General features: G+C 39.6%; 2 protein-coding genes across 7 annotated transcripts in view; both read right to left on the reverse strand.

Moving 5' to 3' along the window:
- Nucleotides 1-3,794, reverse strand: part of LOC148423268 (kelch domain-containing protein 3-like) — a 59,400-nt gene extending 55,606 nt beyond the window's left edge. For 3 of the 4 annotated variants that reach the window (XM_088414627.1, XM_088414625.1, XM_088414623.1), the window contains exons 1-2: nucleotides 3,674-3,794; nucleotides 1,659-1,854 (exon numbers count right to left, since the gene is read on the reverse strand). In XM_088414627.1, coding sequence (XP_088270753.1) covers nucleotides 1,659-1,818 — 160 coding nt within the window. In that variant the 5' untranslated portion in view covers nucleotides 1,819-1,854; nucleotides 3,674-3,794. The other variant, XM_088414624.1, reaches the window with a different exon arrangement.
- Nucleotides 3,795-8,121: 4,327 nt separating this feature from the next.
- The window catches only part of ccdc93 (CCC complex scaffolding subunit CCDC93), a 96,504-nt gene continuing 77,314 nt past the window's right edge, over nucleotides 8,122-27,311 (reverse strand). For 2 of the 3 annotated variants that reach the window (XM_088414630.1, XM_088414628.1), the window contains 10 exons: nucleotides 21,979-22,052; nucleotides 18,927-19,008; nucleotides 18,750-18,824; nucleotides 16,774-16,845; nucleotides 14,400-14,508; nucleotides 14,229-14,311; nucleotides 14,058-14,095; nucleotides 12,325-12,409; nucleotides 11,623-11,736; nucleotides 8,122-11,517 (listed from right to left, as the gene is read on the reverse strand). In XM_088414630.1, the coding sequence (XP_088270756.1) occupies nucleotides 11,461-11,517; nucleotides 11,623-11,736; nucleotides 12,325-12,409; nucleotides 14,058-14,095; nucleotides 14,229-14,311; nucleotides 14,400-14,508; nucleotides 16,774-16,845; nucleotides 18,750-18,824; nucleotides 18,927-19,008; nucleotides 21,979-22,052 (789 nt within the window). In that variant the 3' untranslated portion in view covers nucleotides 8,122-11,460. The remainder of the gene's footprint in view (nucleotides 11,518-11,622; nucleotides 11,737-12,324; nucleotides 12,410-14,057; nucleotides 14,096-14,228; nucleotides 14,312-14,399; nucleotides 14,509-16,773; nucleotides 16,846-18,749; nucleotides 18,825-18,926; nucleotides 19,009-21,978; nucleotides 22,053-27,311) is intronic. The other variant, XM_088414629.1, reaches the window with a different exon arrangement.

Below are 27,311 nucleotides of genomic sequence, written 5' to 3' on the forward strand. Positions count from 1 at the left end.
TGGAGGCAGTCAACAGTTTGGACAAGATTTAGAGGCAAAACAATCAGTCAGTCTGCTCAAGGGGGTTCTACAAGACACACAATTGGCTCCTGGCGCATCTTAAGCCAATAAGTGCAGGTGTGCATTAAAACTCCTGCCCTCATTGGTCGATGTTGCACTGGCCAATCATGTATCTTGTAGGTCTGCCCATGAGCTGATGGACATATTGGCTGAACAGGAGTCTCAGAGTGAAACTCCCAAAGCTCCCTGACAACTGAGCATCCCTGTCCCTGTGCCCCGGCGACTGAGCGTCCCCGTCCCTGCGCCCCGGCAACTGGACATTTCGGACACAGCTGGACGTCCAGGAGCTTGCACCCCGGCTCCCGACCACTGTGCTCCCAGCTAGTTCACGAACGAGTCCCCAGTCTGCTCACAGCGCAAGTCTCCTGAGTCCCCAGTCCGCTCATGGTGAACATCTCCCAAGACCCCAGTCCGCTCACGGCGCACATCTCCTGAGTCCCCAGTCCAAGCACAGCACACGCTGTCCCTGCCACAGTCCCTGCGCCAAGGCTGTATGTTCCTGTCTCTGCAGCAAGGTGGTTGTCCGCCCCTGTTCCTGCGCCAAAGTGGTCGTGGCCACAAGTCAATGTCCCCCCGTGCCTGACCTCCAAGCCCCCTGCAAGTCTGCCCCGGACCTCTGAGTTCCCTCCTGGGTCTCCGCCAGTCAGCGTTCACCCGGCGCCTCGCGGGTCTCTGCCAGTCTGCGTTCAGCCGATGCCTCCTGGGTCTCCACCATTTGACTTTCAGCCGACGTCCAGCCAGCGCCGATGCCTTCATTTGATGGTCCCTCGCGACCAACGCCACTCTCTAGTGAGGTAATTGCTCTTATTTTCTGTTGGCGTCAAACTGCCTCTGCTGCAACGCATCACTCCAATGCTGGTCTGCTATTGGTCGGCGTCTCGACTCCTTAAGATACTGGTCTAATATTAGTTGTTCAACTATGAAAGAGTTCAGCTGGAACTTTTCTTGAAGCAGCACGTGAAAAGAAAGTGTTTGATTTAGCTGATTTTCACTTATTCTGAGAGATCTTAGCTGAATAATTTATTGCAGCAGGATATAGAAAAAAATTAGTTTATTGGCTTGCTCAATAAAAATGAATCATTTTGAAATTGAAGAGTTTAAATTATAAATATTTTTTGTAATTTTAAAAATTTTGCAGAAAGTCTCATCAGATCACGTTCTCGTGGACTGAATCACGTGAGATACTCATCTCGTGGGATTTTTATCTCGTCCAATGCCTAGATGATGACGATGCAACATGTAAGTTCATTTTAATATTTTCATAAATATTACTCTGACATTTGTTAATATTTGTTCATGTCTTGTTCATATTTGTTCAGTTTGAATCTTAAGATTTACTTTTTACTATGCAATTTTGGGAATCCAAACATTTCTGTTGAGACTCATAGCTTTTTAGTAATGCCAGTCCCGGGGCCCGAACTGTTTCCAAATGTAAAAATGTACTGACCTCTTTTGAGTGCTGTATTTATTTTCCATTGAATTATAATGTAAGCAAATCTTGAAAAAATACAAACTTGCTGCCTCTTTAATTTGATAACAGCATAGAATGTCTTCTTCAAATCAACTCCTAAAAACTCATGCTCTGTCTTTTGTCTTACCTACGCTGTATCTCCAAAAGTCTCTCAGCGTGCTGTTGTCTCTTCCTCCCAGAATGTAGACGTTCCCATTATGGTTGCAGCAGGTATGCTTGTAGCGGTCAGAAGGGGCATTGATGCTCTGTGGAAGCTGACTCCACAGACAGGAATTAACTTGACTCATTGCTGGACTATTTTCTAAATGATGAAACCTCCTCCACTTTCAAAAAGGAGAATACAGACACAAGCGAAAAATACTTTCACGTCTCTCATTAAACCATTGTCATTATAGTTACAAATATATGCACAGCAGTTTGATACACAGCGGTTTCATTCCTTGTGGGTTCAATGTTACTACTAATGTGACTACGCTTGTAAAATGCTTGTTTCACTTGTATCGCAATTATGAGCCTATCAACAAACCACAAAATATAATTACATCCCATTTACCAGTCACCAGTGTTGAGTCAGTGTCTGTTGTTAATAGGTACAGAGCGCTTGCTTACAAGGGCTCCAACTGGGACTGTTATCATCAAGAGGATAGAGCAGAACTCTAGAGTTTCAACACAAATAGTTGGTTATCTGTCCAATATTTGGCAACAGTGGAAAAAATGGCCATGGCTTAAGCATTTTTAATTTCACACTGATTTCATAAGAGCACACAACAAAAATTCTAAGCATGCCGATCATCAAGAGTAAAAGATTGTGTGCTCTTATGAAATCAGTGTGAAATTAAAAATGCTTAAGCTATTTACTATTCACACTGACAATTTTAAAAAGATATTGCGTACATATTTTGTTTGTATTCTGTCAAACTTCCACTATAACGATTGAATTCTCGAAAAGCATCTCATCCCCTTCATACTTTTGTGCTATTACGTCTATCAGCACTATTTTTGGTAGATAGCCCAGAGGAAAAGAAACGCCTACTCTAAGCTTCATACTGTGTTTCTAATTTCAGGGTTAATAAATTACTGTAGTATAGAGTTAAAATATTAAGAAGATGGAAAATACCGTCAAATTGAAAAAAAAGAGTGTTGCGGAGAGAGAGAGAGTGGTTGATCACGCGAGAGAGAAGGAGAATGTGAAAAGAAGACGACGCATGCGCATGAAGAGATCTGTGTCTAAAATAAAACCGCGTTAACGTATAAAAACATCTGTGTAAGTGCTGTGCAGCTCTCTGTTGTATTTACTAAAATAAAAGTGACGGTTGAGACCGCCGCTGCCTCCCCGTTGCCGTCTGTACCGTTCGAGCCGTCCTGCGAGGGCTATTTACCCGGACGGGCAACTCCGGCACTGGAAATGAGGTTTCCCCCGTATCTGGTATCTACGGCCACCAGATGAACGGGAACGGATAACAAGAGGATTAAAAAGGCAACAGGTTAAAAATGACATTGGAGATTATTTTTTTCTATAGTTTCATCCACCAAGTTCGATTAAATCAAATGCTGATGAAATTCTGAATTCAGAATTCGGAAAACTCGATCGGAAAATTATGTAATACTTCATAGGGGTTACATTGCCATCCAACACTGCAGCGTATCGAGCAGTCAATGGATGTTTAAATAAGACAGGGCATTTTCCATATCCCAATTTTTATTAAAGCATTTTCGATCAATTGAGAAACAAAGTTAGGAAAGGATAATAAAGGTACGTTGAAGACGAGATCGGAAACTATTGACGCTTCCTTTTCGTCAAATGTAACGTTTTCAGATGTGACTACAATTTATGCTCCTGCATGGGTGGTCCTTGAGCGATCAAACATTTTTGATACATTAAGTAGTAATGTATATCATAGGTGTTACTTACGAAACCGTCGACGCCGCTTTTCCATCAAACATCGCCTAGTAAAAATTGACCTGACGATGCGTTCCAGCTACCTTAAAAATTTAAAACTTCGGTGTGTTTAACGTCCGGTATATCAATAATAAAATTGTTTTCCCTATGTGTTTGTATGAGATAATAGTACATAATCACACGTATTCATTCACCCTGCATGTGGTTTTTCAAGAAGAGAATTGCAAAGTCAAAATCCTTACCCGATTAAAAATTATATACGCAGTATTTTGAACGCATCCATATTCTGGAGGTGGGGCAAAGAGAAGAGTAGGAATGGGTGTTGTCCACAACCCAGATTGAGCTATCAATTCAATTCAGTTTACGTCAACTGACTCATAATGTGTCATGTTAAATTTTAAGTTCAAAGTCCACATCGTGAACGTGATGCATGCTAAGAACGTTAATAGCTATTGATGATAGGTATGGATAAAGTGACCGTTAAAGGCTGCATACCGCAGTGCAAAGACTAAATGAAGAAAGTTTTGTATGAATTTAGACAGACCGCGATGGTACGGTGATGACCATATGGATGATGGGTATGGATAAAGTGACTGTTAAAGGCTGCATATCACAGTTCAAAGACTAAATGAATTAAGTTTTGTATGAGTTTAGACAGGCCGCGATGGTATGGTGATGACCATGGACTGTCGAACGTATTTGGTCTGTGTCTCTTTTTGTAAATAGAATATAAATGTGTAAATAGACAATATAGAAAAATTCATTTCTTTTAGTTTCAAGAGCAAAACTATTATTTATTTTCTGATGGGAGTAAAGCAAATCCTCAAAACGATTTGATTTTGAGTTCTATTCTAAATTGGAAATGTTATATATATATATATATATGCCTTGATTTGAAAAGTCAATTAATCTGCATTAGCCATTAAAATTTGTAATTATATATGATCCATGAAATTTTATGAAGTCCAAATTAGAAATCAGTTTAATATAAGAACATAATTTTTCTTTCTTTTTATTTTATTTCTTTACTATTAATTGAATATGAACGCAATAAAATAACACAAACAGATTAAAAATGAAACAATAAAGAAAAAGCTTACACTCACCAAACAAACGGCGGTCACCATCGATTAGTCTTTTCAATACCTCACGATTTTTCTTGACCACTTCATGGTCTCTTTCTCTTGGCACTGCGATGTACAGTGTATCTATTCGGGTGTTCCCAAACATTTTTTAAAAGCACCGTAGTGCATTGAGGAGCTCTCTTTGCCTTCTAACTGAGACATACAATATTGTATATCCACTCGGGTGTCACAAGAAGTTTTTTAAAAGCACCATAGCACGTGTCCAGTCGTGGTTTGGTGTCTCGTTGCTGCCTCAGTTAAACAATTTAAATTTGCAAATCCAATGCAGCTCCAAATACCAAATTGATCCTTTGCAAACAAAAGGCATTCCCTACACAACTATTTGCCAGGGTTAGCTCATGCCCCTGCTAGCACCCAGTCAGAAATATGGCCAATTCGGGACAGGTTAGCTAATAGCTATGATACGCCTCTAACATCATCCAAAGCCAACACTGTGTAGCTTGCCTGTTGAACATTACCCTCCCTTCCTGCAGTGAGCATCCACTCACGTCACGTTCAATGTGAGACCTCTAGATGGCGATCTGACTCGATTGGCCATTACAGCTAACCTAATAAGTGTACACAAGTGTACCGCTCACATATCCATCTGCGCTTGCTTCTGTTGAAGTGAATGTCCTAGCGCCTCCGGGAGCAGGCAGATTACATACAGCCTGGCAACTCAAATTAGCTGGATTCTAATTGGCTAAAAACTCCAAATTAAAGCTACAACACCAGAAGCAGCATAACCAAATGGATATGACACGAAAAGAACAGAATATGGAGAATAATTTTATAAATTAAAGAAATATAATCTATATATATTTAGTAAAAATGAATTTAAAATGGAATTGACTTTCATTATAGTTATTATAATGTTTATAGTTCATTGATATGATGATAATGTCAGGTTATGTTAGGCTAGCAGAGAAGGCCTTGCTGGCCCTGACGGTGTGTAAGTTCTGTGATCAGCATTATTCTGCTATCACTGTCCATACAGGCTTTGTTAAAAAAAATTATTAAATCATTGTCAATGTAGATACAATCATATATATATATATATATATATATATATATATATATATATATTATATATATATATTACACGTGGACAAAATTGTTGGTACCCCTCAGTTAAAGAAGGAAAAACCCACAATTCTCACTGAAATCACTTGAAACTTATAAAAGTAACAATAAATAAAAAAAATATTGAAAATTAAATAATCAAAATCAGCCATCACTTTTGAATTGCTGATTAACATAATTATTAAAAAAAAAAACTAATGAAACAGGCCTGGACAATTTTGTCCACGTGTGGTTAGTGTATATATATATGGAGTGCACCCCCGTGTTACAGTGTCCCTGGCTTACGTTTTTTTCATGTTGCGATTTTATGTTGGAATACTGAGCTGTCTTGTGGCATTTCCTCCCAGATCTGTGTGAGCTGTGTACAGTTTGAGGAGCAACCTGGCAGCGCCTAATGGACCGAAACATAATGTACCAGGGATGTTGTATTGGGTTAAAGTCAGGGGATCGTGAAGGCCATTCAGTTGTTTCAATTCCTTCATCCTCGAGAAGGTCGAGAAGTTCCGAATAGATATAGTCAGACTCGCCTCCACACACAGCTTGGGCTCTGGTACCAGTCCTCTCGGGAGGGGTTGGACTCTCTTCCACTCTGGGGTTGCCTGCGGTGAGAGGCGCAGAGCTAGTGTGGGCATTCTTATTGCCCCCCAGCTCAGCGCCTTACATTGGGGTTTACCCAAGTGGACGAGAGGGTAGCCTCCCTCCACCTTCGGGTGTGGAGATGGGTCCTGACTGTTGTTTGTGCCTATGCACCCAACAGCAGTTCAGAGTACCCACCCTTTTTGGAGTCCTTGAAGGATGTGCTGGAGAGCGCTACCTCCGAGGACTCCAAGGACGTACCGGATCCCCTGATATGGGCTGTTCAGTTCCTGTACGACCGATGTCAGAGCTTGGTCCGCATTTCCAGCAGTTAGTCAAATTAATTTCCAGTGAGGGTTGGACTCTGCCAAGGCTGCCCTTTGTCACCGATTCTGTTCATTACCTTTATGGACAGAATTTCTAGGCGCAGCCGAAGCGTTGAGGGGGTCCAGTTTTGGAGCCTCAACATTGCATCTTTGCTTTTTGCGGATGATGTGGTGCTGTTGGCTTCTTCAGGCCGTGACCTCCAACTCTCACTGGAGCGGTTCGCAGCCGAGTGTGAAGCTGCTGGGATGAAGATCAGCACCTCCAAATCTGAGACCATGGTCTTCAGTCGGAAAAAGGTGGAATGCCCTTTCCAGGTCAGGGATGAGGTCCTGCCCCAAGAGGAGGAGTTCAAGTATCTCGTGGTCTTGTTCACAAGAGAGGGTAGGATGGAACGTGAGATCGACAGACAGATCGGTGCGGCGTCTGCTGTTATGCGGACTCTGCACCGGTCTGTCATGGTGAAGAGAGAGTTGAGCCGAAAGGCGAAGCTCTCTGTTAACCACTCGATCTACGTTCCTGCCCTCACCTATGGCCACGAGCTGTGGGTCGTGACCGAAAGAACAAGATACAAGATACAAGCGGCCGAAACGAGTTTCTTCCGCAGGGTGTCCGGGCTCTCCCTTAGAGATAGGGTGAGAAGCTCGGTCATCCGGGAGGGGCTCAGCGTCGAGCCGCTGCTCCTGTGCTCCGCGTTGAGAGGAACCAGCTCAAGGTGGTTTGGGCATCTGGTTAGGATGCTTACTGTCATGTCCATCACAGGTGCTCAGGGTGAATCTGCTCTCATCTGTGAAAAGTACAGGGCGCCAGTGGCTGACTTGCCAATTCTGATGTTCTTGAGCAAATGCCAGTTGAGCTCCACAGTGCTGGGTCGTGAGCACAATGCCCACTACAGGACGTCGGGCCCTCAGGCCACCTTCATGAAGTTTGTTCCTGATTGTTTGGGTGGAGACATTCACACCAGTGGCCCTGTGGAGGTCATTCTGTAGGGAACGAGCAGTGCTCAGCCTGTTCCGCCTTGCACAAAGGAGCAGGTATCGGTCCTGCTGAAGGATTGAGTACCTTCTACGGCCATTTCCAGCTCTCAAAGAATAACCACCAGTCTCCTGAAATCTCCTCCATGTTCTGGAGATTCTGGAGACACATTAAACTTTCTTCCTGCAGCATGTGTGGATGTTCCACCCTGGAGAATTTGGACAACTTGTGCAACTTCTCGAGGGTTCGGAATCGCCTCATACTGCCAGTAGAGATAGTTACGCAAGCCAAAATCAGCATGAGTGGAAAACCAGCCAAAAAGATCAAGAATCACAAACTTGAAATGACCTCCACACGTAAAACCAGTCCTGTTTTGAGGGTTTTCTAATTGTCTCCACTGAACTGCACCTGTTGTTAATTCCATGAACACCAATACAGAGGAAATTGATTAACCAGGCCCTCAGCTGCTTAACCAATCAGAAAATTATCCTACAGGTTTAATTCAATTCATGCCAGGCCCAATAATAAAAAAAATGTTTCTTTAATTTTTGTGAGCGATCTATTTCAAATAATAGCATGAACTGGAAACAGACACATACGTCTTCCTCTTGCAATCCATAATGAGTTTATTGAACGATATACTCCGCTGTGCAGCTGCCCCTTTTGGCGTCTTTTGACATTCCAACAAAAATTTCAGCTGTGTTGTATTTTTTTTCCAATGCTTTATCTTCGAAGAAACACAAAAAAAGTTGCAAAGTCCAAAAATTGTCACAGAAAAAATACAAGAGTCAAACACATTTCATACAATTTATGTACATACAGTAGTGGTAAGGGGGGTGGGGGTGGGGGGGTGGGGAGGGGGGGATCGTGAAATTTGCTTTTCTAAAGGGTGTTTCAGTCCCCATTAACCGTGGAAAAACAAAACTGTAATGACATCACCCTTAATATAGGCTAATCATGCAACATTCAATTTCCAGATCATTTAAGATCAGTTATTTTTAGTATTTTGACATTGTTACCCTTTGATTCAATAACTAGTAAACATGACAAAAATGCAATGCCGCACAGAGCATTGTTATTTGAAAAACCAAACATCCATCCATTCTTTCCTCAAGAATAGTTCAAGTCTATCACGAAGTCTTTCTATACACATTAAAGGATAATTCTAAAAGCCAGGTCTTGTCCACTCTGGTTTCTGCCACAAATTTTAAGATGCTTCAATGCCGATAATGAGGGTTCAACAGGTGGCCCCAAACATTTTATCAAAGTAACGTAGCTTTTAAAGGACCAGCTGATATTGGGCATGTCATTGCTGCTTTTATGAAACAATTTGAGCTGATAAGCCCTGAATGACTCCAAATAGCAAACCGATCAGATGCAATCAACAGGAATTCCCAGCAATACCGTTTGCAGCAGTTCTCAAAAGCTGTTAGCCATGGGTACTGTTTATAGTTGCTTGTTTGAAAATGATGGACAAAATCGTTTCCCTGCTAGGAGACTAGCTTGCATGGGGGTCGGCCGACCCCTGCTCACAATATCCACTTTTTCTTTGGAAGGTTCATCTCGAAAATGGAGTGCAAAGTATATCAGCAAACAGATCCACTTTTTCTCCTTCTGGTATTGTGGGTTTAAAAAGAAAAAAAAATGTTTGTGTAGCAAGCAAGCCTGATTCAAATTCACTGCATTATGTGGCAAAATGACACTGTTGGGACTCTTGGGCAAGCTTTTCCAATGACAGAATACATTCATGTTGATTTCTACATAGGCTTTGTTAACTGGCCCTGAGGTAGTCTTTGTACGGGTACTGTAAACCAAATAGGTTGTGTCTATTTAGAGCCGGCAGGTCTTTCTCTTTGGCCACCTTCTCTATGAATAAAGGTGTTTCCTGAGAATGTTTGGGGTTGTCAGGGTCCACCACGGTATGAAACTGTATGTGAACCACAGTATTTTGGCCCCAGGTGACCTTGACTCAATCTTTTGTGGAAGCCGTGTTCTTTTGCTATAATTTGGGTAATGTCAATTTTTTGGGGCCGCACTCATGATTGCACATTTTGAGTGACCAAGTAACATTACTGAAAAATCCATATAAGCAGCATGACAACATGCTGTTGCACCTATTTTAAATACAGGGATTAAAATTCTCCATTGCCACAATGGATTTCTGTCCCGTGGTGGATCTTTCTCTCATTGCTCTGAACTTTATCGGCATACTTATTTGAGATTTTATTTAATTCCAAATAAAATATTTAAATTACAGTGTTTAAAAGAAAAAATACTTAAACTTACTGTGTTTAAAAGAAAATAAATAAATAAAATAAAACTTCTTTGAATTGGTCTTGGTGTACGTTTAGCCGCAACAAGAAGTATTTACATGTGTGTGAATGAGAGGGATCAAGTTAGAATAGTGAAGCTATAGGGTCAAGAAATAAGGAAAGTTAATGATTTTAAGTATTTAGGGTGAAAAGTCCAAAGGAAAAGAAGAATAAAAACCTTGATTAAGATCCGGGCATTAGTTTATAAAAAGAATGCTTCTCAAAATAATAAACTTCCTCCTCAAATTAAGTAATTGATTCACAAAACTACTCTCAAAAAAAAAAAACTTAAAAAAAAAAAATCAAACTTTGATTTACAACTCAACAGTAGAATAGAGGCTAATCAAATCCAAGAGCGAAATAAAAAAATATATGACGACTGAAACCAAGCAGGATCTTGTAACCAAATGAGTGCTGTCCGACTGACAGCTTAAACAGTTTTTTTGTTGAAAAGGGCAAGGAGTTATTTTTCTCCAATCAGCAGATGGTAATGAAACTATACAGTGATCCCTCCTACTCCGCGGTCTCAGATATCTCGGTCTCAGTACTTCGCAGGTTTTTCCAGGAAAAAATAAACATATTTCAAAATAAAAAAATAATTTAAAAAATGCACAAAAATGAAAAAAAAAGCAAAAAAGTACATTATACAGTGCTCTATTCATCAAATAACTAAGTAATGTTAGTTCATAACTATGTTAAGAATTCTTCAAGAGTTAGAGTACATGACGTTTCTTATCTTATTTTGAAATTCATGCTTTTAATTTGTTGGGCCGCGTTGCATTTCCGTTTCCTGTTTCACGTTCTTTGTGCGTCATTCGGTTCGCTACGGTGACTAGTGAATGACAACGTAAGCTCATATTTATAGTTTATTATCATTTATGTTGATAACGCACGCTACTGCCTATGTTTAGTAAGCAATGAGTGTTTATTCTATTTATGTGTTTGTTTGTGTAGAGGTTGCACTTTTTAGTTAGTAGTTGTTGTTAGTTGTTGCTAACCCGCTAATGTCAGCTAAAAATACAATAAATTCATAGATTAAAGTTTGGCAAGTGTTTATATGTTAGTTGACTGACTTTAACATTGTTATTGATTTATTATTCAACAGATACTACATGATACACCATACATGAGCCAAAATAAATGTGAAGTTCAACATGATGACTTGCGTACTCATTCACGGGAGTCTTGGTGCAGATAACCAGTCCTGAGAACAGATTCTCAACAAACTAAGTAATATTAGTTATTTAATGAATATGCAATAATGTTAATAATGTTAATAAGGATAATGTAATGTTAAATAATAGGAGAAAGGAAATAAAATACAACAAAATCAGGTTTGTTTATGGTTTTATGTTTATGGTACTGTGGCTATATTGGAGCATACAAAGAAATCTAGCAACTGATACCCTACTTCGCGGGTTTCAGACTTCGCGGGGCTTGACACCCCCATTAACCGCGAAGTGAGGGGGATCACTGTATTGACAAAATTAACGGAAATTATTCAGGTCAAGACTATGCTGTGATCCATGAAACTAGTAAAGAGATCAGAATACAAATATAGGCAATTTATTGGTTTAATGTGCATTCACAGACTGCTAACGAATACAAACACAACATTTACCTAAAGCAAAATAACTAAGATGCTCTTTTTGCTCCCAGCTTGGACAGCAGCATTTCGTTCTTTCGACATTCCTGCGGGAAAACATTGTGCAGTGACCACACTGTTAAAAACACTTTTTAAAAAAAAATAAAACCCAAATATTTATTTTTTGAAAGGCATAATGCAACAATCATTACCTCTTTAAAGTCTTTGACTGTTTTGAAATACAGTCTCTGGATGTCGAGCAATTCCAGGTAATTGTCATTCATCTGATCTCTCCTCATTTTGTTCTCCTGTTTCTTCTTTTCCATCTGCATGCAAAACAAAGCACAAATGTTCCCTTTTATACAGCAGAATTATATTTTTAACTCATTTAATGGCATTGACATTGGTGATCATTGTCAATGTTGATGGGTGGGGGAGTATATCATTCTGCACCTGAATGTCTAACATGGAAACAACTTTACAGATGTAAAACCACCAGTAAATGACAATAATGTGTCACGTTCTGCCCTTTGAGACTTCGGTGATTTAGGGCTATACAAATAAAATTTGATTGATTGATTGATTGATAGAAGCTATTTACAGCCACCTATAGAATGGGAGAATCTCATCTGACTGCGGGGGCAAGCCGGGTCTCATTTCCACGCAGAGCTTTTGCGCGTCAAGCATAAACCATGCCCTTGACATACTGTAGCTGGGGCCCCAGATTTGACAGTGAGAACCAAGGCCTGCTAGCCCACGTGTGGTGTGCAATCTTAAGCCTTGAAAGAGTCATTCGGGACTTCTTGTGCCATGGAATTCTGCGTAGATCAACTCTTTAAAGAGCATCTGTGTTTTCACAATCTTAAATTTCAGCTCTGATACAAATTATTAACCTTGAAAAAAAGTCACTATACCTTGATACGACTCTGTCTGATTGCATCCACTATCTGCTCCATCTGTCTGATAAACTGCTCCCTTGCGGCTGATGATGACATGGCTCTGGAAAAAATAATCACACATATAATATAGCCATCACAATTATAAAACAGCTGTGTAGAAATACAAAATGATCAATTATTACATGAAAACAAAAATTCGTATCCAAATTTAACATGCTGCTACTAGGGAAGGGATGAGATCTAGTACTACTCTTGAGATTAGCATGCCATGACATTTCTCGCCTATGAAGCTGGCCATATGTTATGGTACGTTGCCATGACAACAAATGAATTTCATGAGAATGTATTATTTATGATTATGTATTTGTGTGATTATGTATGTGTTTGTGTTCCATGTTGTCATTTCTGAATTGTATGTCGAGTCGTTATTGTGGGCGAGGTTATCGGGCAATCACTTCCGGTTCAAAGTCATTTAAGGTGGGAAGTGCAGGTGCGTGCATGACAGAGCACCACACCACCAATTCAGTGAGAAAGCAAAATTCAAAATAAAACTTCCCGTACCAAAAAAATGGGGAACAGAAGCCTGGTATGGTATGAGGCTAAATATGAGGAGCAGGATAACCAATCAGGTGTTGAAACCCAACCATCCATGAAACAGTGTGTCATTAATTAAATACATGCTTCATTAATTAACTAAAAGTGTCATTATATAAATGTTTCATTGATTAATTAAATGTGGCATTCATTAAATAAAATAAATTAAATTAAATAAATTAGTTAAATTAAAAAATAAATAAAAATAAAATTAATGAATGAAACTTTTCATTAATTAATGAAACATTTAATTACGTGTTGCAGCCATGCAATTTGAAGTTAATTATTTGGCAAAAAAAAATACGTTTATCATTTTGAACATTTAATATGTTGTCTTTGGAGTGTATTCAATTGAATATGGGTTTAGAAGGATTTTCAAATCGTTGTATTTTGTTTTTATTTACATTTTACACAAATTTCCCAACTTCAATCGAATACGGTTTGTAAAAGCTGGCTAGACTCCCTATTTTCTTTCTTTTGTTCATGCTACTATTCAGGACACTAGAATTAAAAAAAAATGTGCTTTTTCAGGCCCTTACATGTAGCCGGGGTTCTTGCAAAAGGGCAGTAAAATACTCTGTTTTGCCCTATTTGCTATATGTGGCCAGGCTTTTTTTTTTTTTTTTCATCAAAATTGAATGTTTCAAAACCTCCGGCCAAAGTGATTTGCCCAAGCCTCCGGTTTCGTGGTTGCGTGTATCCAGCTTGAATGGAGATTTACGTCATTGCGCTACTCTTTTTTTACCGCTAAAGATGCAGATACTGGTGATGTCACGGGCGGAAGTTCTGATTGGACACATCAGAGGCGGAAGTTCCTTCTGACAGAATTTGGGGAATTACTGCCACCTAGCAACTTGGCCTGCTTGTACACACATTTGAAACTGCACTTTGCGGGTTTGTATCGACACAACTTTAAATTAACCAACGAAGACGAGTGGGAGACTATGCGGATTTAATAAACCAGTCACATGTAGACAAGGCATCAGTCAACAACATTGCTCTTGTGTTTTGATGTCAGCTCCTGTGTTTTTCCTGTGCCAATCATTCATTTTGTTGCAGGCTGAAGAAGACATTTCAAAAACTGCAATATTTATGTTAGGCATGATTTAAATACCAGTAATTTTTTTTATAACAGTAAAATCAAATGCACTTACTGTTGGAAGTTGTCATGAATGGAATTCAGCAAATTAACCTAAAAGGGAAAATGATTAATGTAATTTACACTGACCGTAAACAGGTATTTTACCAGGTGTATTTCAAACTCTACAAGTATGCATGAATGTATCGAACGTTAAGCATCTTTCTTGTTTGTTTTTATTGCTTACTTCTTTCTCAAGATAAACTTTCTTGTCATCTAATGTATTATACAAAGTGAAGAACTGTTTGGTCTCTTTGTGGGTTGCAGAAACTGAAAGACAAAGAAAAATAAATAAAACAAAACTTTGTTTAGCTTTTTGGGAATCAGTCAAAAATGCAAGAGCTTTGGGGGAATGCACCTTGGCAATAGAGTTCAATGAATCTTTTCTGGTACTGTGTGAGTTCTGCACGGCAAGGCACTTCATCAATTTTTCTCTGCACAATGGCGATGTCACGATTCCTCCTAGCCTAAACAGAAAAGTTAAGTGAAATTGTTGAGCTGCATGATGAGATTAAATGAAATACAGTACACTGCCTGCTATAACCATTGGCGCCCCTGGTTAAATATGTTCTTTAGCATCTAACTCTTTATTCTCAGGCAAATATTAAGAAAGGAGTAATACCCAATTTAAACTCAGCACACTTATTCAGCTATGGGGAAGAAAAATCCCACAGTAAACCTGCAACAACATGTTTTAATGTTGTTTTTGAAGTTTATTTTCATGTTTTAACAGGGAATGCAAGCTATAACCACAAACATGTTTTAATTTAATGTTGTTTTCTGACAACAGGGAATGCAAGCTATAACCAAAAACATGTTTTAATTTATTTTGTTTTTGAACTGGTAGCAATTCTGAAATTCACACTTTGTACAACCCCCTTTACCAACAAAACAGCACCTAATCTCTAATCTGCTATAGTGACAGCATGGGGAAACACAAAAGAAGGGATCTTGGACCATTCTGCTTTGCACTCTTAAGAGTCCAGCCACTTGCGTCCTCACCTTTGCACTCTCATTATTAGTTCAGATTTTCAGTGAGGTTGATGTCTGAGGACTAAAAATAGCCATGATAGAAGCTTGAGAGAAGCTGGAGAACTTCCAGGCCAGCCAAGGAACATTGTCTTTCAATCGTATCCTGGTCATCACCTCACTGGGGCCTCCCCTGATGGCACATGTCCGAAACACCTCCACAAAGAGGCATTCAGGAAGCAACCTTACCAGATGCCCAAGCCACCTCAAACGAGATTCTCTCAACGCGACAGGGCTGCGCCTCAACTCCAAGTCCCTGCCGGATGATGAGCTTCTCACCCTACCTCAAAGGGAGAGGCCGGACACCCTGTGGGGGAAACCCATTTCGGGCACTTATATCCGGGATATCATTCTTTTGAACACGACTTACAGCTCATGACCAGAGTGTAGGAGTGTAGGAATGTAAATGGTAAATCGAGAGCTTCGCCTTTGGGCTAAACTCCTTCCTCACCACGACAGACTGGTACAGAGCCAACATCACAGCAAATGCTGCACTGCTGAGAACCGCTCCAGTGAGAGTTGGAGATCACGGACTGAAGACGCCAACAAGACACCTTTGAGTGCCGCTTGTTATGCCCATATTCCCTAGTAAGGGTAGCGTACTACTTATTTCTTGATTATCTCCAGCTTCCTTTCCTTATAAATCATCTTCTTACTTCTCTTTTTAACATCACTAGCAATCTTGGGACCCATGGCTAAGCCTTTCAGGTTTGAATTGAGCAGTAAAATGCACTATAAATAGGGTGTTGTAACCACACCCAATCAAAAAAAGCTCTATTGTTTCGCCATTTTGAAACGAGTGAGGCCAACCAATAGCAGACCAGCATCTCCGTGAGGAGACGCCGACCAATAGCAGACCAGCATTGCAGTCCCGCGTTGCATGGAAGCAGTTTGACAGCAATAGTAAATAAGTCTCAGCAGATGAAGGCAAAAAAAAAAAAAAAACACAATAACAGCCAACCCCTTTGGGTCATGACAGTTGTTTTTGTCAAAAAATACGGTAAAGAGGGGATGAAAAACCTCAGTATTCCACGTCGCAAGATGAAAATAACATAAACCAGGGACGCTGTAACAAGGGGGTCCACTGTAATTTGAGTCCAAATATGGGTATACTTTATCAGCGGGCGCGCTTTTGTGACTCTTTCTCTTTCCTAGCATGATGAAGATATAATGGGTGCCTCGCAAGCATTGCCATTCACTGAGCAGCGAGTGTGTATAGAGAAGGGTTTATATGTTTATAGGTTTATTGGTCTATAGCATTGGCAAGATGTTTTGTAATGATTTACAAAGGATTACGGCTGTTTGTTCATAGTTAACAGATCAAAGGATTTGCGAGGAAATTTTGAACATGTTCAAAACTTGGCTCCTACAAGCCAAACTTGCAACAACTGTTTATAGATATGCTTGCAACGTTTTATAAACAACTGACAAACTCTAACATTCAATAACTTTGCAAGAACTATGTGCTCCATGAGATGGGGTCTTAAGATTTTTTTAAAACCCATCTCACTGGCATAATTTTTAGGGGTTTTCAACCTCTATTATAAACAGATATAGCTTGAGTAGTTATTCTTAATTATTCATATTGTAAATCAAGTTCAAATTTGAAGGCTGATATACTCCCCTCAAAGTTTGGATTTTTTTTGAAAGCTAATCGACTTCAGATAAAAGTCAATAACTAGGAATTTGCAAAATGAACTTACCATAAGCAGTCGGATTTTCTGTAGTTTCTCTCTATCTAGATTAAGCTCTTTGTCAATCAAGTGGTTCCTTTCCTAAAGATGAGACAAAGACACAATGAAAGAAAACCTCAGGTGATGTGAGGTATCTGTTTTTATTTTAAACACTTCTTAGGGAAACACACACATACATATATTTTCTGGTCCCGTTAAACTGCCTGCGCTGCAACGCATCACTAAGATGCTGGTCTGCTATTGGTCTGTCACGACTCCTGAAAATACTGGTCTGCTATTGGTCTGCGTCACTGTCAAAATGGCAGCATGCTATGGACTGGATCGCGTCTGAGTGCTTAAAATGAGTATTTATTGTGCATTTTACTGCTTAATTCAAAGTTGAATAGGTGAGCCATGGTTTACAAGTGATGCTAAAGAGAGAAGTGAGAAGACGATTTATATGAAAACGAAGCTGGAGATAATCAAGAAATACGAAGAAGGCTAAGCAAGCCTATGGCCATAACAAGGTCATCAAATAAAGATGAATAAATCATTTTCTATAGGTTTTATTTATGATATTTAAATGCATCATGTATACTATATATACGTGGCACTTACAATTTTGATACAAGTTTTTAAATGTTTAGATAGAATTTTGATGTTTTTACCTGGGGTTTTACATGCTTTAACGAATTAACATAGGTTGGGATTGCTGGCGAATTCGCGTAGCAAATTCACCGTACAGCGGGCAATCCGAACTTATGTTAAATACCTTATGTGTTTAGAACTCCAGGTTAAAACATCTAAATTGTACATAAATATTAAAAAATGGTACCAAAAATACTATAGTAAGTGCTTGGTATATGTAATATACATGTATACAATCAGAAAACATCATAAATGAAATATATAGAAAGGATTAATTTACCTTTGAGTGGCGCTTGTTATGCCCATATTCCCTAGTAAGGGTTGCCTAGCCTAGGCTAGCTTCGTATTTCTTGATTATCTCCAGCTTCGTTTCCATATAAATCATCTTCTTACTTCTCACTTTAACATCACAAGCAATCTTGGGACCCATGGCTAACCCATTCAATTTTGAACTAAGCAGTAACATGCACTATAAATACTATAAATACCATTTTGTAACCACTCATGATAGAACAAAGCTTTACCATTCCGCCATTTTGAAATGAGGGAGGTCGACCAATAGCCGACCACCATCTTCGTGAAGAAACGTCAACCAGTAGAAGAACAGCATTGTAGTGACGCGTTTGATGGCGGCAGTTTGACAGCCAACAGAAAATAAGTGCAATTGCCTAAAAACGCCTGCAGATGGAGAAAAAAAACAACACAAATACAGCCAACCCCGAGGGTCATGACAGTTGTTTTTGTCGCAAAGGGAGGAAAATACCTTAGAGGGGAGAAAAAAAAAAACCAAAATATATAAAACCCAATATATTATATATATATATATATATATATATATATATATATATATATATATATATATATATATAAACACACACACATATATATATATATACACACACACACACACATATACAATTTATTATCAAACAACTGTGTTTATTCTTTTTAAATCTTAATGACAACAGAAACTATACATACAGCATATATATACAGTATGCATTTGAATAAACGTGCCCCAGAGGGACAGATCAGTCAGAAATAATGGTCCAGTTACTGCATAATCCTCCTTTGTGGATTTCACTTTTCTTGGGTGGGTTAGATCCCCAACAACCACGAAAAATGAGGGAACACTGTGTAGTTGGACCCTTGCTATCTTGTGAGAGATACAAACCAAACCTGGTTGAGACAGCAAAAATCTATGCATAATTGATGGGCTTTATAACTGGGAAAGGGTGGGGGGGTGCAAAGAAGCGATAAATATAAAAATAAAAAAACCTTCCCCTCCAAAAGTCAAATGAAAAGAGAATTGAAATAGAAATGCACAGCAGATATCTACCATCTTGTACATGACATACCTTGTCCTCCTCTATACCAAGTCCACATGCTGTTTTTAAAATTTCAACACTGTGTTGCATGTGGATCATCTCATCCTGGACATAATACCACAAAACAATTTACCAATGTAATGCAATACCAAATTAATACAACAGTGTATTAAAAATAGAGCATAGCTGAGTATTTTATTTACTTACTCTACAGTGTGTACGGAATTCCTTTTCTTGAAGTTTCAAGTTTTCATTCAATGTTACCAAAGACCTCAGCTTCTCCAGCATGCTGTTAAAAAACAAAACAAAAACCATCAAAATAAAAGCATACCAAGCATACCTATATCAAACATTATATAGTATAGTTTAGCTTGTGGCAATGCTTGCTCTTCTCGCAATGCTTGGCTGCTCTACAATAATGGAGAAGATTGGCAGGCAGCACATGCCCCCAATGTATTTCATTGCAATTCAGGCCAATCACTTATTAGTAACTGCCCGTTAATTTTGTCTATCCTGCCTGAGTGATTTTACTCTTTGTTTAGCAACAACAACTCAAAAGAGAAGCCATTAATTGTAATGTATTACAGTGGGCCCGCGTGTAACGATATTAATCCGTTCCGTGGTTGGGGTCGTAAGGCGAATGTCGTATGATGGGCAATCCAAACCTATGTTAAATAGCCAATGCGTTTGGAACCCCAGATAAAAACATCAAAATTGTACATATTAAAAATTGGTACCATAATAGAATAGTAAGTGCTACGTATATATAATATACATGTTTACAATCAGAAAACATCATAAATAAAAAAACTATAGAAAGGATTTATTTAACTGAGTGCCGCTTGATATGCCCATATTTCCTTAATAAGGGTTATCTCCAGCATCGTTTCCATATAAATCATCTTCTTACTTCTCTCTTTAACATCACCAACAATCTCCGGACCCATGGCTAACACTTTCAACTTTGAATTAAGCAGTAAAATGCACTATAAATATGGTTTTGTAACCACTCACAATCGAACAAAGCTTTACTGTTCCGCCATTTAAAACAAGTGAGGCCGAACAGTAGCAGACCACCATCTTCGTGAGGAGACGCCGACCAATAGCAGACCAGCATTGTAGTCACACGTTGCATGGAAGCAGTTAGACGGCAATAGTAGATAAGTGCAATTACCTAAATACACCAGCAGATGAAGGCAAAAAAACACAAAGCCAAGCCGTAGGGTCATGACAGTTGTTTTGGTCTCATTACCGGGAAAATGTCATATAGAGGGAATGAAAAAACTCGAAAATGTCGTAAATCAGGGAAGTTGTAACGTGGGGGCCCACTGTATTTTGGGACTCAGCACTTTGCTGCTTAGTCACCTGTTTTTGTCTAGTTGCTGTACGACAGTCTGTTGCTGAATTATTAGCGTTCACCAGATTTGGCAGAAAGAACGAAGACTATTAGATCACTGTCATAGAAAGCCTTGCTCGTAAATTAACTTTTGAGAAATCACACTGTTAACATGATTGGTCTTAGGTTTAAACCAAACAAATTTTAACCTGTAAATGAGGCCTCTCCTTTGAACTTTGAGAGTTTACATGGGTCCTCCTGGGGGTGCGTGGATCACCCTAGGGAAAAGTCTTTGTTTTGTCATATGAAGTTTAGTTGCAATAAAATGAATTTTTTTTTTCTTTTTGTAAATTTCATGCACTTTGATGCACTTGATTATTTGTTTTCACAATGTGCGAAAACCAAATTTAACTTAATTTAGTGTCCCCAGTTATGAATTGCAACTCATTGTTTGAACAGTTTATGTAATGGTAATCTTCACACTGAGGTAGTTGCTGCAACCATAATGCATTTGGACAACCATTAGAAAATAAAAGGAAACAATTCATTATGTGCAATTCAGAAACATTTTTGCAATATGTGGAGTAATTAAAGTATCTCAAATCGAGTACATTTTTTAATTGAGTTACAAATACACTGATGCTTTGCCACTTTGCACTTCATTTTCGTGGCCTCAGTCCTCGCAAATTTTTTAGGGAAAAGAAAAAGCTATACTGTATTGCAGAGAGACATGCTGTGAAGGTTTCTTGCATGCCAAACAAGTAGGTATAATATCGCAAACTTGCGAAAACATCAGACGGTGGGCCTCACGATGTATGTAATATACTTAAATGAACCCGAAAGCAATTCATTTAAATTTCAGTCTTAGTAAAGGCCAAGAGCTAGAAAGTTCTTTATTTGTTTGTTGGTTGTTTTGCCAGAGCGAGAGAAAGGGAAAGGGGAGAGAGAGGCCCTTTAAGAGCCTTGGGGCCATGCATCAAATAGGCAGTTGAGATTGATTGCAGATTAGAGCACACTGTTTCTGTACCTTAATGTTTGCCTGCATTTTATTTGAAGTATTTCTGTTTGAAGAGCTTTGGAATTACTGTGGGAATAAATTGATCATTTTATCAAAAAAAAGATAAACCTGTGGAAATATTTATTTTATTTGAACCTGGGCAAGCAGACAAGTAAGACAGGCGGCCAGTAGTCTCAACTCGTACAATGTTGCCAAACAAATCACAACTATTTTTGTTTATTTTCAACAAGTTTGTTATTATTTTTTTATATTTTGAGCAATAAGTGTTTTAAACATGACAGTGTAATGTTTATTGCACTTGTCACGACGGCAATAAACCAGCCACAAGTTGTGGGAAAAAAAACCCCACCCAGTTTCGTAATTCGCGAGGAACAGGGGTAACGTGTGCGTCTCTTAACTCCGTACTGTTGTTAGCTAGCTAACCTGGCACAGGGTGTATATGCAGGGAACATTTCTGTCAAAGCGTTTGATTGGATGAATAGTTTGAGTGAAACTTATCGTATCATTGGCTGGACACTTGTCACTCGCTGTCACAATGCAAAATTATACAAAAAACAGTATTATTGGTCTACTTAATAAGATAAGATGAGGTCTCATATTACATATTATTTACGTTTATATTGCAGTTTGTTTTAGGTGCAGCATAGATTTTCTTTTGCACTGAGAACGTGCCAGCAGTGCGCAATTGCGCACACACGCAGCTTAAAGGGAAAAGTAGTCGTGACATTCCCAGGTCACGCGATACTGTGCTTGACATTAAAATTGTGTATCTATCCATCCATCCATTTTTTTAACCACTTCGGGAAATCAATGTCAATAAATTAGTATATCTGCAAAGGCACAGTACATGATTGAATGGCATACTGTAATTAATGAGCTTATCAATATTGTCACTCATCAGTTACCTGCTGTCAGCTTGACCTTCTATGTCCTCCAAAATCATTGCCTTGTTCATCAGTGTATCTGACTGCTCTGTGACCTAGGATTCACAACATGAATATCGACCAAAATAAATACAAGTACAGTGATTCATAAAAGATCAACCACATTCCATTTTGTTACACTAGTCAAACTTTGATTGGGGTACATGAAAATAAATATCATCTAGTTGTGATCATTTATATTTAGAAATATTTGTTTCATTGTCCAAGTCACTATGAAACCTTTATTTACTATACACATCAAAAAATGTGAATGTTGAGGGAAAGCAATTATGTCAATTATTTGGTTCAAAAAGCTTAACTCTGCATTTCGTATTAACTGATTAAAGAAGTGAAATATTTTCAGCTCTTAAATTTGTTTCCATCAGGCATGGCCCGATAACCAGATTAACACTATATAGTGATTTTCAAAGTTAATGTTATCAAAAACTTTAGCATTAGCAAGGAAGCCCAGGCCTCCCTCTTCCCAGCCAAGATGTCCAGCTCCTGTGGGGGATCCCCAGGCGTTCTGAAACCAGCCTAGAAACATAAACCCACAAATACAACAAACAACAAACACTCCAGAAACTCTCTTCGTTCTTCTGCGCCGATGTTCCCAGTCCACAGTTCCTTATTGGCGGCCCACAAGTTTGTCTTGATACCGAGGGGCAGCGGAAGGGGTAGTTTATTGAAATTGGACTGATGACACGAGGTGGGGTGAATTTGCACTCCCTCTCCTGTCACTAAAATGGTGAATGACAAGCAGGATGATGAACTAAAGAAGCTGCCACACAATGCATGAGAATGGAGAATTAGCTTTTTCTTTATTTGCAGCTCTGTTAGCCTGATACACATTATTCGAGCTGTGCAATTTGTAAACTTGAGAATGAAAGGAGAAAGCTTATCGGATTCCCGAAGGGTAAAACCGTGAGTCCTAATTCTGCTGTCTTCCTACTATATAGCACAACGACAGGAACATTGCGTAGTCAAGTCTTCTCTTTATTTTTTCCCCTCTTTCACGTCACTCTCGCTTTATCTCCCCACTCCCTCTCTGTCTCGCATATGTTACGCAAATGCATTAACTAAGAACACACCAGTTAAAAAGAGAAAACATATGTAACTAAATGAAAACACCATACATACTAAATAACATGTTACCAAATATATCAACGAAACTTTGTGTCGTTGGTGGAGGGAGCACTTTCCCACTTTCAGCAAGTGCTTTGTGACAGGAAGCCATCTAAAGGTACACGAAAAAGACCATCTGTACTATCAGCAATCGGTAGGGTGGCTGTGTGTTCTTTTCGGGCGCTTGCAACGTGGAGAGCTTGCCAGAGGAGATTAGGACACTCGGCTAAGGTGGGCGCCGGCGCCAAACAATCGCCGGAGCGATTTCCGCACCATTCCCGCATATGCTTTGTTTTTAATTTTTTGTAGAGCACACAAACACGCTAGCACATTCCGGTTAGCGACTCGCCTAGTTGAAGCAGTAGTAGTAGTACTAGTAGTTGAAGCAAATAGGAGTTGGATGCCTTCTTTTCAGTCAATACGCAGTAGAGTCTGATGGCTTCCTCACGTGGGACATGCCTGGAACACTTAAGCAGGGAGGCATCCTGGAGGCATCCTAACCAGTTGCATGAGCCACCTCAGTTGGTTCCACTCAAAACAGAGGAGCAGAGGCTCTACTCTGAACCGCTCCTGGATGGTGAAGCTTCTCACCGCACCACTAAAATAAAGGCCATACACCCTGCAGAGGAAACCCATTGCCGCTGCTTGATCTGTTGACGCTCTGTCAGGACACACAACTCGTGACCGTAGGTGAGGGTAGGAATGTAGCTCAACCAGTAAAATGAGAGCCTCTCCTTTGGACTCAGCTACTTCTTTACCATGAGAGACCACTACAGAATCCACATCATAGCTGACGCTGCACTGATCAGCATGTCCATATTCCACTCCATCCTGTCCTTACTCGTGTAAACGACCCTCATATACTTAAAATCCTCCACATGGAGCAGGACTTCATCCCCTATCTAGAAGAGGCAACCCACCCTTTTCCGACTCAGAACATGGCCTCAGATTTGGAGGTGTTGATCTTCAGCCCAACTGCTTCACACTGGCATTGGCCTGAAGAAGCCAACATCACCACATCATCAATCAATCAATCAATCAATCAATCAATCAATCAATCAAATTTTATTTATATAGCTCTAAATCACCGAAATCTCAAAGGGCTTCACAGATGAAAAGAGGTCATGTGGAGACCTCTTTCGAGAAAAGAAGTCGTACAGAGACATCTTTTCAGTATAAGGTACACAACAGCATCCCCTGTCAAAGCTCCCAAAAGGGGAAGGAAAAACTTAAAAACCTCAATTTGGGGAAAATCAAAAACCTCCAGAAGGGACCACAGGTGGGAGGAGCCCCCTTCCAGGCCCACAGTTTGAAGTGGATGCTGCATGAAAAAAGAAAGAAGAAGAAAGCTGCAGACAGGCTCAATTAACTAAATGCTTTTAAATATAAATGTGTTTTTAGTCGGGATTTAAAGATTTCTACTGAGGTGGCTGCGCGAACTTCCATAGATAGGGCATTCCATAGTACTGGCGCGCGAATGGAAAATGCCCTTGATCCCGCAGACTTCTTTTTAGCCTGTGGGGTTGATAGCAAACCGGCATTTTGTGATCGAAGTGGTCGGGACGGAACATATGGTGATACTAAGTCGACGAGCTAGGAAGGAGCTAAACCGTGTAAAATTTTATAAGTAATTAACAGCACCTTAAAATCACAGCTCACGTGTATTGGAAGCCAATGCAGGTCAGCTAGAATCGGAGTAATATGATCGAACTTTCTCGTCCTTGTCAATAGTCTCGCTGCTGCTTTCTTTAAACACTGCAGGCTTTTAATGTAGGACATGGGAAGTCCAGAAAACAAAATGTTACAATAGTCTAGGCGCGACGTAACAAAAGCATGAATTAATGTTTCTGCATCGCTAAGAGAAAGAATAGGGCGAATTTTAGCTAAATTGCAAAGGTGAAAAAAACACCGTTCTTGTCATGTCATTAATATGTGTTCGAAAGGAGAGAGTTGAGTCAAATATCACGCCGAGATTTTTTGCAGAACTACTTTGGGAAATAATACAGTTTTCTAGGTTCAGCGTGGTATTCTTAAGCAAGTGCTGATGATGAGCAGGGCCAATAAATAACATCTCAGTTTTATTAGGGTTGAGAAGCAGAAAATTGGAAGACATCCATTGTTTAATCTCGGCAAGGCAAGCCTCCAGTTTACTGCACTTGCACGGATCCGTTATTTCTAAGGGCATATAGAGTTGGGTATCATCAGCATAGCAATGAAAACTAATAGTATGTTTACGTATAATATCGCCGAGAGGAATCATGTAGATGTTGAACAGTAAGGGATCAAGTACTGACCCCTGCAGGACACCACATGAGACGGAGAAAAATTCAGAGATCGTATTGCCATAAGAGACACTATGCGTCCTTCCTAGGATGTAAGATCTGAACCAAGAAACTGCTGATCCCGAGATACCAACACACGATCTAAGACGTTCTATAAGAATATGATGATCAATAGTGTCAAATGCAGCACTAATATCAAGCAGTAATAATATTGATGAGATGTTGGAATCCAAGGCTAAGAGAAGATCATTCGTCACTTTTACTAGGGCTGTCTCAGTTGAGTGGTTGGCCCTAAAACCTGACTGAAGGAGTTCAAATCTATTGTTGTCTATCATAAAATCGCTAAGCTGTTGTGTTACAACTTTCTCAAGAATTTTGGCGATAAACGGAAGCTGTGACACTGGCCTATAGTTAAAGAGATTTTCAGGATCTAGGTGAGGTTTCTTAAGTAATGGTTGAATGACGGCCATCTTAAAAGCTTCAGGTACAATGCCAGAGGAGAGTGACAGGTTGATAATATTCAAGACAGATGACCCTAAGACCGGGAATAAATCTTTAACGAGTTTGCCTGGAAGCGGGTCAAGCATGCAGGACGTCGGCTTTGCTGCATTAACCAGGTGTGTAAGACACTTCAGGGATACTAAATCAAACTGGGACAGGGTAACCAAACTTTCTTGAACCTGATTGTCCGAACTAGCATCAACAATAATTTTTATTTCGTCCCTTGTTAGCTGAATCCGCTGAGTAAAGAATTGCATGAAATCGTGTGCTGAATGGAGGGAACTATGATTAACCTGCTGCTGTTGCGTTAACTGTGCTACCGTGTCAAATAAATATTTTGGGTTGTTTTTATTAAGACTAATCATTTTGGAAAAGTCATTTGTTTTTGCTAACCTATGAGCCTCTTTATATTTCAGCAAGCTATTGCACCAGGCCTGACGGAAAACCTCGAGTTTAGTTGTTCGCCATTTACGCTCAAGTTGTCTACTTAACAATTTACACATACGCGTTTCATCCGTAAACCACGGAGTGTGCCGCTTCGGACGACTTTTAAGTTTCAGCGGCGCAATAGAGTTTAGGCAATTTAAAAGAACCGTATTGAAATCATTCGCGAACTTATCGACTGAACCAGTGAAAGACGGAAAGGCAGCTGTTGCGGAAGGCAGTAATTCAGAAAGTGCAGCAGTGGTTGATGAGTTAATATCATGGCTCTTAAAGCCTTGGTTGTGGACAATAAGACCACACTGAGCTAGGACTTCAAATGTTATAAGATAATGATCAGACATAACGTTAGTATGCGGCAGAATTGTGACGTTTGAGGCAGTTACGCCATTAGGTTAACACTAAGTCTAAGATATTACCATTCCGGTGTGTTGCTGCTTTTATTATTTGTGTAAAACCAAATGCATCGATTATTGCTTGAAAAGCTACAGTAAGTGGCTCCAATGGGGAGTTCATATGAATATTGAAGTCACCCATAATTAATATATTATCTGTGTGAGTTATTAAGTCAGCCATAAGTTCAGGGAATTCATCTAAGAATCCAGAGTATGGACCGGGAGGACGGTAAATAACTACCACATAGAATGGTGCTGAGGAGCTCGATCGCATAACGAGAGCCTCAAATGTCTTGAAGGTGTGACTAGTGCTCGTGCTAAGCCTAAAATCAGATTCTGAAATTAGGGCGACACCCCCCCCTTATTTACAAGGACGGGCAACATGTGAGCCCACAAAGTTTGCGGGGTAATAAGTAATAGGCGGGGATCCACTGATGAGATCACCAAAAGAGAAACCCTCAACGTTTCGGCTACACCTAAAAATTCTGTCCATGAAGATATTGAACACTGCTTGTATCAGGAAGTTCACTAACCGCTACTCCCGCACTCCCGAAGAACACCCCAGAGAAAA

This window comes from Hippichthys cyanospilos, chromosome 5 (assembly GCF_059441005.1).
Source record: "Hippichthys cyanospilos isolate Australia breed blue-spotted pipefish chromosome 5, RoL_Hcya_1.0, whole genome shotgun sequence".
Taxonomy (NCBI): Eukaryota; Metazoa; Chordata; class Actinopteri; order Syngnathiformes; family Syngnathidae; genus Hippichthys; species Hippichthys cyanospilos.